General features: G+C 36.6%; 1 protein-coding gene across 11 annotated transcripts in view; it reads left to right on the top strand.

Annotated features, from left to right (window-relative positions):
* DGKB (diacylglycerol kinase beta) overlaps positions 1-15,592 on the top strand; it is a 795,246-nt gene that overhangs the window by 211,488 nt on the left and 568,166 nt on the right. For all 11 annotated transcript variants that reach the window (XR_007518417.1, XM_049893502.1, XM_049893507.1 and 8 more), the window contains one exon: positions 3,353-3,493. Coding sequence is in view for 10 of the 11 variants with exons in the window: in XM_049893502.1 (XP_049749459.1) it covers positions 3,353-3,493 (141 nt within the window). In the remaining variant the exon portion in view is untranslated. The remainder of the gene's footprint in view (positions 1-3,352; positions 3,494-15,592) is intronic.

Below are 15,592 nucleotides of genomic sequence, written 5' to 3'. Positions count from 1 at the left end.
TCAGGTTTGCTATAATTGGACTTGGAGAGTTAATTAGTTCTTCAATGTGTGTTCTCATATATACCCATTATTTCTTTTTTTTTTAATAAACTTTTGATTATTTTGAAGGTAAAACCATGACATAATTGAATGCGTGATAGTCTTTAGTTAACAACGTGTCATGAACAGAAAACAGGAAATATTTACTCATTGTGTCAAACAAAGAGTATTTTAGTACAGTAATATGTTCCTACAAAAGAGTGGGGTTAAATATAAATTATATGCATATGCTGAATACATACATTATATACAGAAAAGACAAACAGAAAATTATATGATCTTCACAGTTTCTAATTGTTTATGTTCTGTATTATGAAAGCTAATAATTAAATACCATGCATCTTGGTTTTGTAAGTACAAATTATCTTAAAATATTCTAAATAAATGAAGATATATAATACATTTGGCATTCTCCCAAATAAATGTCAGGACATGTCATTATTTTTTTCTTTCTTTCTTTCTTGTTTATTTGTTTTTTCCTTGAGTTTTTGTATAACAGAGTTAAATCAAGTTGACTAAATCATTTCATTACCAAAGTGGGGCGGAGGGACTCAGAAGAGAGGATTAGCTCATCAGGCAAAATGAGTTAGGTCATAGTTTAACCAACCATAACTCAAGTGCTGTGTTCTCCGAGCCTGCAAGTTATGGTCATGTCAAGGGTCAGTGCCAAAATGTCTTTTGTCATGAGTTGGAACTCCTTATTCCTGCAGCTAGCTAAGCTTTAGTTGGCTAATTGGAATGATTCAGGGCATTTTTTTTTTTTTAAGTTCATAATTGCCTTTAATTTTCTGACTTCTTTGGTTTATAAAAATAGCTATATTAATTTGTATTAGATATACAGTAATATTTCTGTTAAGAAGGAAAATCCATTTACAATATATGTCTCTGAAAATAACTTTATAAATAGAATCCATTTAAAGCATAGAGATATAGCTGAAATAAGTAAGGCTTTGGCAAAGAAAATGAAAGAAGGGTGTAAAGGAGTATTTTTCAATATTGGGTTGTAACCCATTTGTGGATAGAAAATTCCGTTTAGAGGGTCTTTGATGGAATTTTCAGAATGAAAGAGAATAGAGTAGACTAACATAGAAAATATATGAGAAATTATATAACCTACTGTTCTTGTTGGTTGCTGTCAAGTTGATTCTTACGGTGACTCAATGTGTGCAGAGTAGAACTTCTCCACACGGTTTTCAATTCCATGACCTACTGGAAGCAGATTGCCAGGCCTGCCTTCCTAGGAGCCTCTTGTTAAACGCTAGTAGCCAAGCACTTAACTGTTTGTGCCACCAGGGACCTCTGTAGTGATAAGTGTATGTGCATGTACTGGGTTAAGAGGGTCTTTTTTTTTTTTTTTTTTTCTTATCTGTAATTATCTCTTTATTGGCCTCAGATGGAAATAGTCTGTAAGCCACTGGTGTAAAAAGGATGGGCTTGTCTTGTTGGCTATAAAACTCTAGGAAATTAATCTCTATAAGCCTGTTTCTCATCTGGAAAACAGGAATGATAAAATCTACCTCACAGGGCTAATATGAGAATTAGGTTAGATAGCATGTGTTAAAGCCCCTAGCATGATTCATGACACATAAACCAAAAAAAACCAAAAAAAAAACAAACTCATTTCTACGAAGTCAATTCCAGCTCATAGGAACTGTTAGACAATAAATGGTACTTTTTTATTAGCGGTAACATTGCCAATAATAACACTAATTTATGAAATTTCATGATGAATTAAAATATATGCCTGAGAATAAAAATTATACATCAAAGGAAATACATAAAGGTTTGAGATCGAGGTCTGGTAGAACTGTAGAAGTGAATGAAAGGGTATTAAAGTCACATTTGGCTGGGATTATTCTCTTCATTTCATCAGCTCCTGGTTGATATAGGAATCCATTAGCCATTCAGCTATTTAGCCATCTCATCCAAACACCTCTTTTGTTGCCAAGTATGCCTTGAAGGTTAATTAGGGTTTACCTTTAGGCCTTGCCATGTACACACAATCTGGTTTCAGAAGCTTCTCTGTAAGATGGAACCAATAACTTATGGTGAACAAGCTTCAGTTGAATTATCACCCGCCAGGCAATTAGCAATAATCAACAGTAGTAAATGACTAGCATTCAAGTCCTGCACCCCTGTCTTGGAACGGGCACAGTTAATGGGCTTCAGAAAAAAAGTGAGGGCCTTATTAAAACCAAGTCTTGGTCCTTTGTTCTTACCTCTCTAATTAAAAGTCTGCCATCTTTCTCCAGGTTTTTGTTTATGTTTTCTTCTCCCTTGCTCCTGGGCAAATTCTTTGATGGCAGAAAAAATATTTTATTCATAACACTGACAAATACTGGGCAGAAATATATGTTTTTGTGAATGAATGGGCCCTGATGATCAGTATATAAATCATATTACAGTATACTTACATTTCTTGTATAGTTTGCCCTGAAAGACTAAATTTCAGATTCTTCTGACTTGTGAAAGGTGGAATATGAAAGTGCTTCCTTGTATGTTCAATTATGTCTACCAACTCACCCTGGCCCATAAGACTTTGATCCTAATGCTTTCAGTGGGCAGGTAGGGCAGTCCCAAAAAGCTCTCCGTTATTTACAACAGTCGTAGAGTATGCCTGACTCTGCTATACTGGAGTTTCAGATACTTTGATTATTCAATACCCAGGAAACATGCTGTTGTGGTTAGCTGTGGAGTGCCTAGGTGGCACAAACAGATTAAGTACTCAACTACTACCCAAAAGGTTGGGGGTTTGAACCCACCCAGAGCAGGGTTACAGCCCTGGAAACCCTTTGGGGTGCAGTTGTGCTCTGCATACCATGAGTTGGAATCACCTCAGTGACAAAGAGTTTGGTTTAATTTTAGTTTTTAGCTGTAATCCAGTCGGCCCAGGACTCATGGGGATGCGATGCACAACAGAACAAAACGTTCTGCATCCTCCCCATGATCAGCTGGGAATCGGACTGTTGTAATCCACAGGGTTTACATTGGCTGATTTTCGCAAGCAGACCATTAGGTCTTTTTTCTTAGTCTGCCTTAGCCTGGAAACTCCACTAACCTGTTCAGCATCATAGCAACACACATTTCTCCACTGACAGAAGGATGGTGGTGGCTGTGCTTGAGATGCCTTGGCCAGAAGCTGAACCCGAGTGTCCGGAATGGAGGGAGAAAATTCTACCACTGAACCACCACGGCCCCATGAAAAATATGTAGCTCTATGCACAGTCTATGCATTATCTCATAGTTTCTTGTTGGTTTTATGTTTGCGTGCATTGTGAATATTTAAAAACTATAATCCAAATTGCTTTTCTAGGTTTGAGAATGAGTAAAGGTGCCATCACTCCTCCCCGCACTTCTCCTGCAAATACGAGTTCCCCAGAAGTAATCTACTTGAAGGATATTGTCTGCTACCTATCTCTCCTTGAAAGAGGAAGGCCTGAGGATAAACTTGAGTGTATGTGTTTTTTTAATTTTAATTTAATTTACTTACTGTGGATGGGGGCAGAAGTAGGGGCTGAATATTGATGAGCTTAAAACTGTGTCTACTACTGTTATCTAAAGTTTTGTTAAGTGATCCTGCTTAAATTTTTCTTCTATCAAGAATCAGACTATTAAAAGATATTATATTTCATTTTGAAAAAGCATGTATTTCTCGTGTGTGAAGAGGCCTTCCCCTTAATCTCAGCAATAGGCTTCGCTCAGAGATAGACTATACACACAGAAACTTGAGTCTTTCTCCATTAGAAATTTGCCTTCAAACCTTTAGCACTAACACGTTTTTTCTCTGCCAGGGACTAATGACTTCTGAAATGCCAAATGTGAGAGCTTCATTTATAGAACTTTACTCTGCATTTTATAAATGTTTAAACAATAGATTTATTCATTTCTTCTACAGTGTGGCAGGTATTTCAGATAAGAATTTCTATATAGTGGAAAGTAAAGAATGAGTCTCTTTAATAAAATGTAGTGACTGAGCTCTCTCTTGTGGCAAACTGAACTCATTGCAATGAAAGGAAGTACTTTTCAAACATTTACCCTAAACCTGATGATTTGACGGGTTTATCCTATCTTCGAAGCCCTTTCTAAACATAGAGCTGGGAATTTATTCAATAATCTGATTAACTTGATTTTATTGGATATCATTAAATTTAATTAATTCTTGCTGTTAAAATGGTAATGAAATAATGAATCATAATTTGGTATTCTAAAGCAAATGTTAGACTTTGTGATGTGTCAGAATTAGGATTAGTAATATAAATCATATTGTAACAGACTCACTAGCATGTTTAGTTAAATTTAATACTAACTTGTTGGCACTATTTCTACTAATAAATAATTTGCCACAATTTAAATACAATTACATATTTAATAGTCACATCTGCTTATATTATGACTAAACCATATTAACATCATTCTTTAAATATTATTTATTATTATTCATAAATGTTGAATATTTGCATTTCAAGATGTATTCTGAAGTCCTAAGAACCTAAAGAAATAGCTCTCATTCCAAAATAAATATTAACATTCAGTGGATATCTATTGAAGTGACAGCCAGAAAGTTAGTTTGCTCAGGTGTTATTGGGACCCTGTTTAAAATGATTTTGTAACACCAAAATGGTCTTTGATGTTTCCATTTAATTATTTTTAGGTCAAATGGAAGTATATTGTTTTAAAGGTGGAATTCCTAAGAAGCATGCTTTTGAGTTTTCAGTTTGTATCCGTGAATTAGGATAGTCTTTGTCCACAGTTTCAGGCACATTGTGAGCCCACATATCATTCAATAACATTTGAGAAATCAAGTCAAAACTGACCTGCCAGTCACCTTTCTCCAGTGATATCAGTCTCTTCCCTGTGGTCCTTCTTTGAGTTTTCCAGCTCTTTGCAAGCTTATACCAGATTCAGTTGTGTTTTCCTTTTTCTTATTCATTTCTTCACAATCTTCCTACAGACAGACTTGCTAAAGCCTGGCATTACTGTGATTTTCACCATATTCTTTAATGTAGCTGAGTTTCAATCTACCAAATTTTAAGTTACTGAGTAATATCTGTATTCCAGCTATGCTCTTGTGCTCTCCGCTACTGTCTTCCAATTTAGTGTCCTGAACCTTGGCTGCCCAGCAAAATCATCTGGAGAGTTTTTGAAAATGCTAATACTGCTGGCCCTTTCCCACATTAATTACATCAGAATCAATCTCCCTCATCCGCTTTCTTATCAATTTTTCTGTACATGTTTACCCTTCTACAATTGCACGTTTACGAATTACTAACGTTCATATGTTCTTTTACAGTTACAGATCTTTTACTTCTCATTAAAACTTAAAGAACATTTGTTGCTGTTGTTGTGTGCTGTGGAGTCGATTCCAGCTCATTGTGACCCTATAAGACAGGGTAGAACTCCTTCAGAGGGTTTCCTAGGCTGTAATCCTTTTTTTTTTTTTTAATTTTTATCGTGCTTTAAGGGAACATTTACAAATCAAGTCAGTCTCTCATACAAAAATTTATATACACCTTGCTCTCCCCCAATGAGACAGCACACTCCTTCTTTCCACCCTCTATTTCCGTGTCCATTCAGCCAACTTCTGTCCCCCTCTGCCTTCTCATCTCCCCTCCAGACAAGAGCTGCCCACATAGTCTCATGTGCCTACTTGATCCAAGAAACTCACTCCTCACCAGTATCATTTTCTATTCTATAGTACAATACCTGCTGAAAGGTTGGCTTTGGGAATGGTTCCTGTCTTGGGCTAAGAGAAGATCTGGAGACCATGACTTCCGGGGTCCTTCAAGTCTCAATCAGACCATTAAGTCTGGTCTTTTTATGAGAATTTGAAGTCTGTAACCTACTGCTCTTCTGCTCCCACAGGGGTTCTCTGTTGTATCCCCTGTCGGGGCAGTCATTGGTTGTAGCCAAGCACCATCTAGTTCTTCTGATCTCAGGCTGTTGTAGTCTCTGATTTATGTGGCCCATCCTGTCTCTTGGGCTCATAATTACTCTTTGGTGTTCTTCATTCTCCTTTGCTCCAGGTGGGTTGAGACCAATTGCTGCGTCTTAGATGGTTGCTTGCTAGTGTTTAAGACCCCAGATGCCACTCTCCAAAGTGGGATACAGAATGTTTTCTTAACAGATTTTACTATATAGGCTGTACTCTTTATGTGAGCAGATCGTCAGGTCTTTTCTCCTGCAGAACTGCCGGTGGATTCAAACCACCAACCTTTAGATTAGCAGCTGAACACGTAATCATTACGCCACCAGGACTCCTTAAAGAACATGTAATGGTGGTTGATTTTTATATACATTTACTTCCAAAAGGCTATGATTTATTAAACATGATATAAACCAGAAGAAAAAAGCATTTAAAATTAACACAGAAATCGATGTAATCAAACACTTAATATCCTAGTCAGTTTTTGCAGGCGAATGCTAAATTTGGATCTTAATTTCCAGGGAGTGAGGCAGAAAGGAGGAACCCTGGTGATGCAGTGGTTAAGCACTTAGCTGCTAACTAAAAGGTCAGTGGTTGGAACCCACCAGCCTCTCCTGGGAGAAAGATGTGGCAGTCTTCTCCTGTAAAGATTGACAGCTTTTGAAACCTTATAGGGCAGTTCTACTGTGTTCCATAGGGTCGCTACAAGTCAGAATCAACTCGACCACAAAGGGTTTTGTTTGAAAGCAGAAAGGGATAGCCACATTGGCTTAGGCCAGGGGTTTTCAAACTTCAGCTTGCATCAGGATCACCTCCAGGGCTTATGAATGCACAGATAGATCAGCCTAACCTCCAGTGTTTCTGATTCAGCAAATCTGGGAATCTGCGTTTGTCTGAGAATTTGTATTTCTAACAAATTCCAAGTGATGCAGGTGGTTCTGGTCAGGGACCACATTTGAGGAGCACTAGTTTATGCAGTTCGTTTATTCCAATGAGAATACTCACACAAAAACAATTTTTCTGAAATGACTAGTGTTTTTTGTTTTATTTTTAAGAATTGATGGATGGTGGCAGTAGTTTGCAGGTACTTACACCAGGAGAATTAGGTAAAATGATCATGCTATTGTAAATGTTTATAAAAGGTACAATTTTCACCCAAAATAATGTTTTACAAATCTCTTTAGTGATTCTCCCACTTTCCATCTTCCATCCTGTCTTTTCTACCAGGTCTTTCCACAATGTTTGGCATAAACCTTATTCTATTGAAAAGAAATGAAAAAAATCTCTCAAAGTGTCCACCAAATATAAGCTATTTCTTCAATGTCCTTTTCTTAACACAAACCTAATTGCTCTCTGAGTACCTTGACAGCCCTGAGACCCTGTCAGGTAGAAAGTGTTTATTCTGCTGCTCCCGTATATCCTTGGAAAGTGTGTATGCTTGTGTGCCTGTGTGTGTGTGTTATGGGTGTAGGCAGATTCCATTTTTCTCTCTCCTTGTTATAATCAGTTACCAACCATCCTGGTACTTGGACATGGTGGTTGTTGTTGTTAGCTGCCGTTGCATCAGTTTTGAACTTGTGTACAACATAGCAACCCAATGTAGAACAGAACAAAACACTGCTCAGTCCTGCACCACACTCACAATCATTGTTATGCTTGAGCCCACTGTTGCAGCCACTGTGTTAATCCATCTCGTCGAGGGACACAGTACCAGGACTGATTAGCACTCTTCACCTTGAGCTTCTTCAGAACAATTGCAGTATGTTTTGGAAAGCCATTCCACAAACTTCTCTTTCAGTCTCTTTGTATTGCTCAAATTCTGTGACCTCACCAGCTTCTGTTGCAGTATCCCAAATCTTGTAATTTTTTGGAACTGGTCTTACACTAAAACTTTAAACTCTAGCATTTTACTTTGACCACACCATGAGTTCACTTGAAGTCTCACTCTCGTACTTTTAATGTAAATATAGCATAGCACAGTACTTAGCAACCTGAAGTCTAGATTTACACTAATTGAATGCAAACCCTAACTTTTGATTTACACGAATTGAATGCCAAAGAAGCTTTAGCACTTACAACCTGAGTGACCTTGCATACATTTTAAAAACCTCTTCAGGCCTTTGTTTCCTCAACTGTAAAGCCGGGATAATAATAGGGTTTATCTTGGAGGGTTGCTGTGTGGATTAAATGAACTAATAAATTTGCTTGAATAAATTTGTTCACATTTATTAGTTCACATAAATGTTTGTTAAATGGAATAAAAGTATTTTAAGAATTTTTGTCCCTTGACTACTTCACTTCCTCCCAGATTTACCTGATGCCTTTTGGCCTCCCACCTCTTCAAATCTAGACCAACCCCATAATTCATGAAGTAAATCATTCTTTCATACTTAGTTTCATATCTTTTGTTCTAATATCATTCTTTTTTGCCCTAATTTAAAACAAAACAAAAAAACCCAAGAAAACAAAACAAAAAACCAAATCTGGATAATTGAGGCATCTAATTTATTTGTCCCTAAACTGAGGTCACAAAGATTTAGTGAAATAAAAATATAATTCTATGGATTACAGCATTACACAAGGCTTTGGCTGACCTTCAGTGCCTTCCATGTTTCTCCGGCCATCAACTTCTGTCTGCTGATCAGGAATTAATCCAGATGTTTTGCTCCTTCAAACATCTATCTATTTAATCATCATTTCATTCACTAGATGTGAATTCTTATAACTTCCTCTCATGTAATCTAAAACCACATCGAGTTCTAAACAAAAAACAAAAAACCCACAAAATTAAACCCGTTGCCACTGAGTCGATTCCAGGTCATAGCAACCCTATCACAAGGAGTAGTACTGCCCCATAGAATTTCCAAGGAGCAGCTGGTGGATTCAAACTGTTGACCTTTTGGTTAGCAGCCGGACTCTTAACCACTACACCACCAAGTCTCCCTCATCAACTTCTATACCAATTATTTTTCTTTTTCTTCTGACTTAGAGGAAAAGTGGGCCTTTAATAGTTTCCTATTGAATAACACTAAGAAGAAAGGTCTGGATATCTGCTTCCAAAAGTGAAGACCCTATGGATCACACTGGGCATTCTATTGTACATGGGATCGCCATGAGTCAAGAGCAACTAACACCACCACCAATATTGAATAATACATAAAAGTTAAACCCCTTAGTTTATCATCCATAAACTGAAATGGTTTCACAATTTGACCCCAACCTTCTTCCTAGTCTTGCATTTGGCTTTGACCTTCACACATGTACACAAATTGTCCTAGTCACATGGGGCTGTTATTCAACCAGACAAACCCTAAATTTTTCCATTTCCATGACTTTGTTTATAATGTACATTTGCTGAGGGTATTCTTTCCCTATTATATATCTGGTCCAGTCCAATCTACTCCTGAGGGCTAGCACACATCTTGAGTCCTCTTCCCATCTCTTAATCAGTATTATTTTGTGTGCCTCTCTCTTACTCTAGCATTCACTAGTAAGTGCCCATCTCAACACCTACTACACATGTGAGTTTGTGTGTGTGCTTCAATAAATGACTTGAACCTTATGAAGTCAGTGGTTGCTTGAGATGAGAAAAATAATGTATTTAAGCCTGAAATAATACCGATTCATATGTACTTTGACTTGAAGATGCATGGTATGCACATTTGGGTTAATGTTTACCAAATCATTTATGACTTAACTATAATAAATTTAAAACTAGCATACATTTACTGAAAATTTATTGCTGAATGGAAACCAATAGGACAATATCCAGGAAGTAGGCAATTGACATGCAGATAACAAAGATGTATCTTTATGTTAAAGTACTGCTATTTATAACATTAACCACTGAAAATTAATATTGAAAGAGACTCTAATGATTATCTAGTCAACCTTCCTGTATTTTATCAAGGAGAAAACTAAAACTCAGAGATACTTCTTAAGGATCAAAACAAACAAACAAACAAAAGTTGTCCTCCAGTGGATTCATGGGTACCCCCTGTGTGTCAGAGTAGAATTGTGCTCCATAGGGTTTTTAATGATTGATTTTTCCCAAGTAGATCACCAAGCCTTCTTGCCTAAGTGCCTCTGGCTGGAATTGAGCCTCCAATCATTCCATTTGGAGCCAAGCACGTAAATCATTTGCACTACCCAGAGACTCCCCTTAGTGATTATACAACCAGTTTATTTAGCTGAGACTAAAAGCCATGATTTCTGACCCACAGTACAGTGCTTTTTTTATTTCAGAAAGTTACCTTTTGTTGTGTTCAAAACTGCTAATCTTGTGGAAGAAGGAAAAATTATTACTCCAGAGAATATTAAAAGATTCTGAGCAACCATTTCCATTCTCTTAGTATGTCCTGTACTCTTCTGGTGACTTCAGAGCGTTAGATTCTTGCTTGATGTTAGCTTTCTCAGCCCTGCCCAGTAATCATTTTTAACGACAGCGCTGTTTTCTGGAAGAAACACTTAAGTGGGCAATGTCTTCAATCCTTGCTTGTTACTCCACCCTATCCGTCTACTCCAAACCAGGTTCCAGTTTTTCAGCAGTTCTCACTCAGAACTAAGATCTTGCGCTAATCGATGGTGCAGCTTTCGGCCCGTAGTTCTCTCTCTCTTTCTTGCTTTGCTGCACTTTGCGACATTTTACAACATTCCCATAACTGATCAAGGAGCCCAGACCATTCAGATTATCAGGGTACGGGAAAGAGTTTTACTGTCCGGAAGTGTCCATCATAGCGCTAGTCACAATGGCCAAAATGTGAAAACAACCGAAATGTCCACCAGTAGATGAACGGATTAAACAAAATGTGGTATATGCGTACATATGCTCAGCCATAAAGAGAAATGAAGTCCGGATACATGCTACAACATGGACGAACCTTGAAAACATGTTCAGTGAAGTAAGTCAGTCACAAAAGCACAAATATTGTATGATCTCATGTATATGAAATACCTGGACTAGGCAAATGTATAGTGATCAAAGTTAAATTGTGGTTACCAGGAGTGGGAAGCAGGGGATAGAGAGAAGCCTTGTTTAGGAAACACTGAGTTTCTGTTCATGGTGCTGGAAAATTTGGCAACAGATATTGGTGATGGTTACACAATAATGAGGGATGTCATTGGTGTGATTGAATCGTACATGTGAAAGATGTTACATTGGCAAATGTAGTATGCTCTATAATTTATAGTTTAATTTTAATTTTTACAATTAAAAAAAAAGATTCTGAGCAGCAATTTTTTGCCTCTGCCCTTAAGTTTATTAAGTAGATCTTGAAATAAAGTAAAATATTGTAAATTGAAGAAATCCCTGCTAAAAGCCTTTTAAAATATATGCTTTCTAATGTTTAATTAAAAAAAATTCTGTATTGATAATTCCATGTCAATAACATATTATGGAAGGTATGAGAAAAACAAAACAAAAACAAACAACAAAAAAACCCAGAGTATTTGGCACTTTTTTGAAGGTAAAGTAAGCTTTTCAATGAGAACATATATAGGTAGATATTTAAAAATCTTTTGGAAGTTTTAAAAAAAGTTATAGATAAAAGAATTACTCTTATATTGCATAATATGCCTTTTCTCTGATCTTTCCACTAAATACATGTGTGGGCACATAATTGTTTCTATGTAAAGTGAAATTACATGAGCATAAAAATAGAAAAAATCTGGGTGAAATGAGTTTAAAACTTTATAACAAGTACCCAGCCTTGGAAGATATCATGCTGAAAGAGTGATTTTAATATGGGTCTTTTATTATTTTTATACCTAAAAATCTTTAACTTTATCTTGGTTTTAAAAATAACTATTTTTTCAGATTTACTAGACCTTGGAGTCTGACTTTACCTTAAATTTATTCTGAAGAATTCTGAGAGGAAAGAGTTTCATTATAATCTTTTAAAATTAAATATTAATTTTTATCATTATTACCCATATGTACTTTTTAAAAGTAAAAGGTTCTGTAGGCTTCCTAAGCCAAACAATTTTTATTTCCATGGAGTTACTAATAGCTTTTTTTTTTTTTCCTGCTTTGCTTAGTTTTCATTGTTCCTATCCCTAATCTAACCCTCAAATTTGCACCATTAATGTAAATCCCAAGGAACCCTGGTGATGCAATTGGTTAAGAGCCTGGCTCCTAACTGAAAGGTTGGTGGTTCAATCCCACCAGCTACTCTGTGGGAGAAAAGACCTGGTGATCTGCTCCCATGAAGATTATAGCCTAGGGAACCCTGTGGGGCAGTTCTACTCTGTCATACAGGGTTACTATGAGTTGGAATTGACTTGATTGCAAGGGGTCTGTTTTTTTGATTCTGTGAGAAATAAGAGAGAAATTTGGAGACCATATTTACCTGCAAATGTCTTTATTCTACTCTTGATCAGTAGTTTGGCTTGCTATAAAATTCTAATCATATGCTCTCAGAATTTTGAAGGCATAATCTTCTAGCTTCTAATATGGCAGATGTGATGACATTTTGATTGTCTATCCTTTGTATATACCCTGGAGCCCTGGTGGCACAGTGGTTAAGAATTTGGCTGCTAACCAAAAGGTTGGCTGTTCAAATCCACCAGTTGTTCCTTGGAAACCCTATGGGGCAGTTCTACTCTGTTGTATGTATAGGGTCACTATCAGTCAAAATCGACTTAAAGGCAATTTTTTTTTTTTTTTTTTTTCCTTCTTTGCCAGCTCTTAGTATATTTGTTCCTCAGTGTTTGGAATTTTACAATGATGTGCAACTTTTTGTCCATAATTCTGGTTCTTGGAAAATTAACCCCCCCTCCACCCTTTGTTTTCCTATCTTTCTGGAACCACTATTATCTAGATGTTGAATGTCCTGAATTAAAGTTTGAATTATCATTTTTTCCTCTTTAAATCTTTTTTTCTCATTCCACATCTAGAATGTCTTTCAAATTGTAATGACCTTTTTTTTTTTACTTTTTCTATATGTTTAATTTCAGAGAATGTTTTTTGTTCTCTGCATGATCCTTAAATGCTCCTATTATTATTTAATGGATTAAATATTTCCTGGTATTTATAAGTAGCCCCTCCTCCGCTTTGTTCATTTGTTCCAAATTACTTTCTTTGAGAGGACTGCCTTCAATGTCCTCGATAGGGGAGTAGTGGTGGTGTCATGGATTGATTGGTGAGCTTAAAATCAGTCTCCTTGATATGAGGAAGAGTACTCATCTATCTGTCATATCTATCTATCTGTCTGTCTATCTATCTGTATATCATAGTTACCTACCCCATTTCTATCAAGTCGATTCTGACTCTTAGTGACCTTATAGGACAGAGTAGAACTGCCCCGTAGGGTTTGCAAGGCTATAATCTTTACGGAAGCAGACTGCCATATCTTTCTCCCCCAGAGCAACTAGTGGGTTAGATCCATTGAACTTTCAAATAGCAGCTGCTGAGCACTTACCACTGTGCCACCAGGGGTCATTATAGTTACTTGGTGCTGCTGTAAGAGAAACAACAAAAACAAAAATATCACAGATAAGTGGCCTTAAAGGACAGAAATTTATCTTCTCACAGTTCTGGAGGCTAAAAGTCTGTATATCCCAAGTTGTATGGCATGAAGTATAGTATTTGAGAATCTAACTTTTCTTCCAATGAAGATCAATTAATTTTCCAACTACCACCCTTTCTCTGCCAAACTGTGCCTCCTCTCTACTACCATAATAAATTCACATTTCTCAAGTGTCTAAGTCTGTTGGCATTTTACATTTGTTTTCCAACTTCCTAAATTGCTATTTTTTTTGTGTGTGCTAGTTGTTTTATGCCTATTTTATCCTTTGCTTTTACTGTAGTAGAACTTCAATAGAGAGCCAAGATAAATACATGTGCTCAATCTTTCAGCTTTTGCATGACCCCACAACAATTTTAAATTAGGAATGCAGACTTTGCTCTGAAAATTAAAATCTTAGAATTTCCCTCTCTCACCATGATCTAGATATAGGAAAGCTATTCTCCTTGACCTTGACTTGGTGAGATTATATTCATATTATAGTCCAATCTGTGGAAAATTGGCATTTTAAGTATTTTAATGCATGGTCATGATCTATACTTCCTTTCGTGAAGGTTTTCTATAATTTCAGTGATGTTTCCTTCTTTTCACACAGAGGTGTTACACATCTTTTGATACCTTTAATCGTATGTGTTTATGCTTTTGGATTCTATTGTAAATGGTGACTGAGATGGCTGCTGCTGTCCTTTTCTATCACTAAAATGGATTCTGTCCAGCCCCCTTTTTTTGGAGGGGGGGCACTAGCATCTGATGAATAATCAGAGGGCTGCACTGAAGATCGGTGGAGCCTGGGTCATGTGCTCAGTCTAGATTGAAGTGAAGTTAGTAAGGAAAATATATCTGGCATTTTCATTTTCTCTTGTACTTCATATAGTGGTGGCTTTTTGAACACAGGAAGAAGTTTCAGATGCTGCCAAATGAGTGACAGATATCCACACAGCACACTGTGTGTGTGTGTCTTTGTGCTCCTGTTACCCACAAGGCCTGCCATAGGCATAGGATTTCACAGATCACAACTATGTGAAATAATTTAGCAGTCATTTACTCCAGTGAGAATTAGCAGTCATAGCATCCCTCTTTCTAAAACAGGTTACTGGAAGTCCTCCCTTGTTCTTGGTAGTTAACCCCTTCTCTAAGTGGCCTATGATTTATTGCCACTTGCAAAGATATTTTTATTGTTTGCTGCTGCTTTAGAAAATTTTGGAATGCTTAGTATACACATTGTGGTAGGTTTCTGCCTGTATTTTGTTCTCATTTATTGAAGACATGAGAGAGAAAAATCATAGTGATTTGAAATAAAAATACTTAAATTTTACCTGGCCTAACATTATTTACCTTAAATCAATTCTTGGAAACATATTTTACCCTCACATTTTAACATCTTTAAAATATGTTTCCATCTTAAAAATAAAATAGCATAGTTGAATTGACATTTTTTTTCCTTTTAATAATATACAGACTCATTTTGCATCTTATAAATAATATCAAAATTGGTGAAATCTAATTTTTAACATAGAGTAGTAACTAGAGATATATAATCAAGGTCATTGCATAGTTATGTCTCCTAGTTATCAATGTCTTTGTTAGTACTATAAACTTAGGACATCATGATTCTCCAGGATATTATACAAACCCAACACAAACTCTCACTTCCACTCCTCTATTTTTACAGCTGTGTCATTCTTCTCTGTTTATCTCAAAATGGCACCTGCAGCCTCTTCCAGAGTCTCCTGGTGGTGTGTGAATTATACAAGGGAATCCTCAGGCCAGCCGTAAACCTCTGTCATCCTTCCTTCCTGGGCTCGCTACCACAGAGCCAGCACTTTCCTTTTCCTTATTTTACCAGTTCAAAGATTAATTACCCTGTGAAGCTCCTTCTGAGAGTCAAACAAATACACCATTGTAACCACGATAATAATGCATTTTATGTCTTGGTATTCTCCATCAGAAAGAATCCTCTATTTTGCACTTCCCTTTCCTCTCCCATGCTGCTTGGGGATCAGTCATAACATGGCTTGTATTTATATACTGATTTACAGATTTGATACACTGCTTGTGTAGCTCCTGAATTAACTTTCACAACACGTGTGTGTCTTACGGCAGGAGC

Source organism: Elephas maximus, chromosome 8 (genome assembly GCF_024166365.1).
Source record: "Elephas maximus indicus isolate mEleMax1 chromosome 8, mEleMax1 primary haplotype, whole genome shotgun sequence".
Lineage (NCBI taxonomy): Eukaryota > Metazoa > Chordata > Mammalia > Proboscidea > Elephantidae > Elephas > Elephas maximus.
This window is presented reverse-complemented; position numbering and strand designations above follow the sequence as displayed.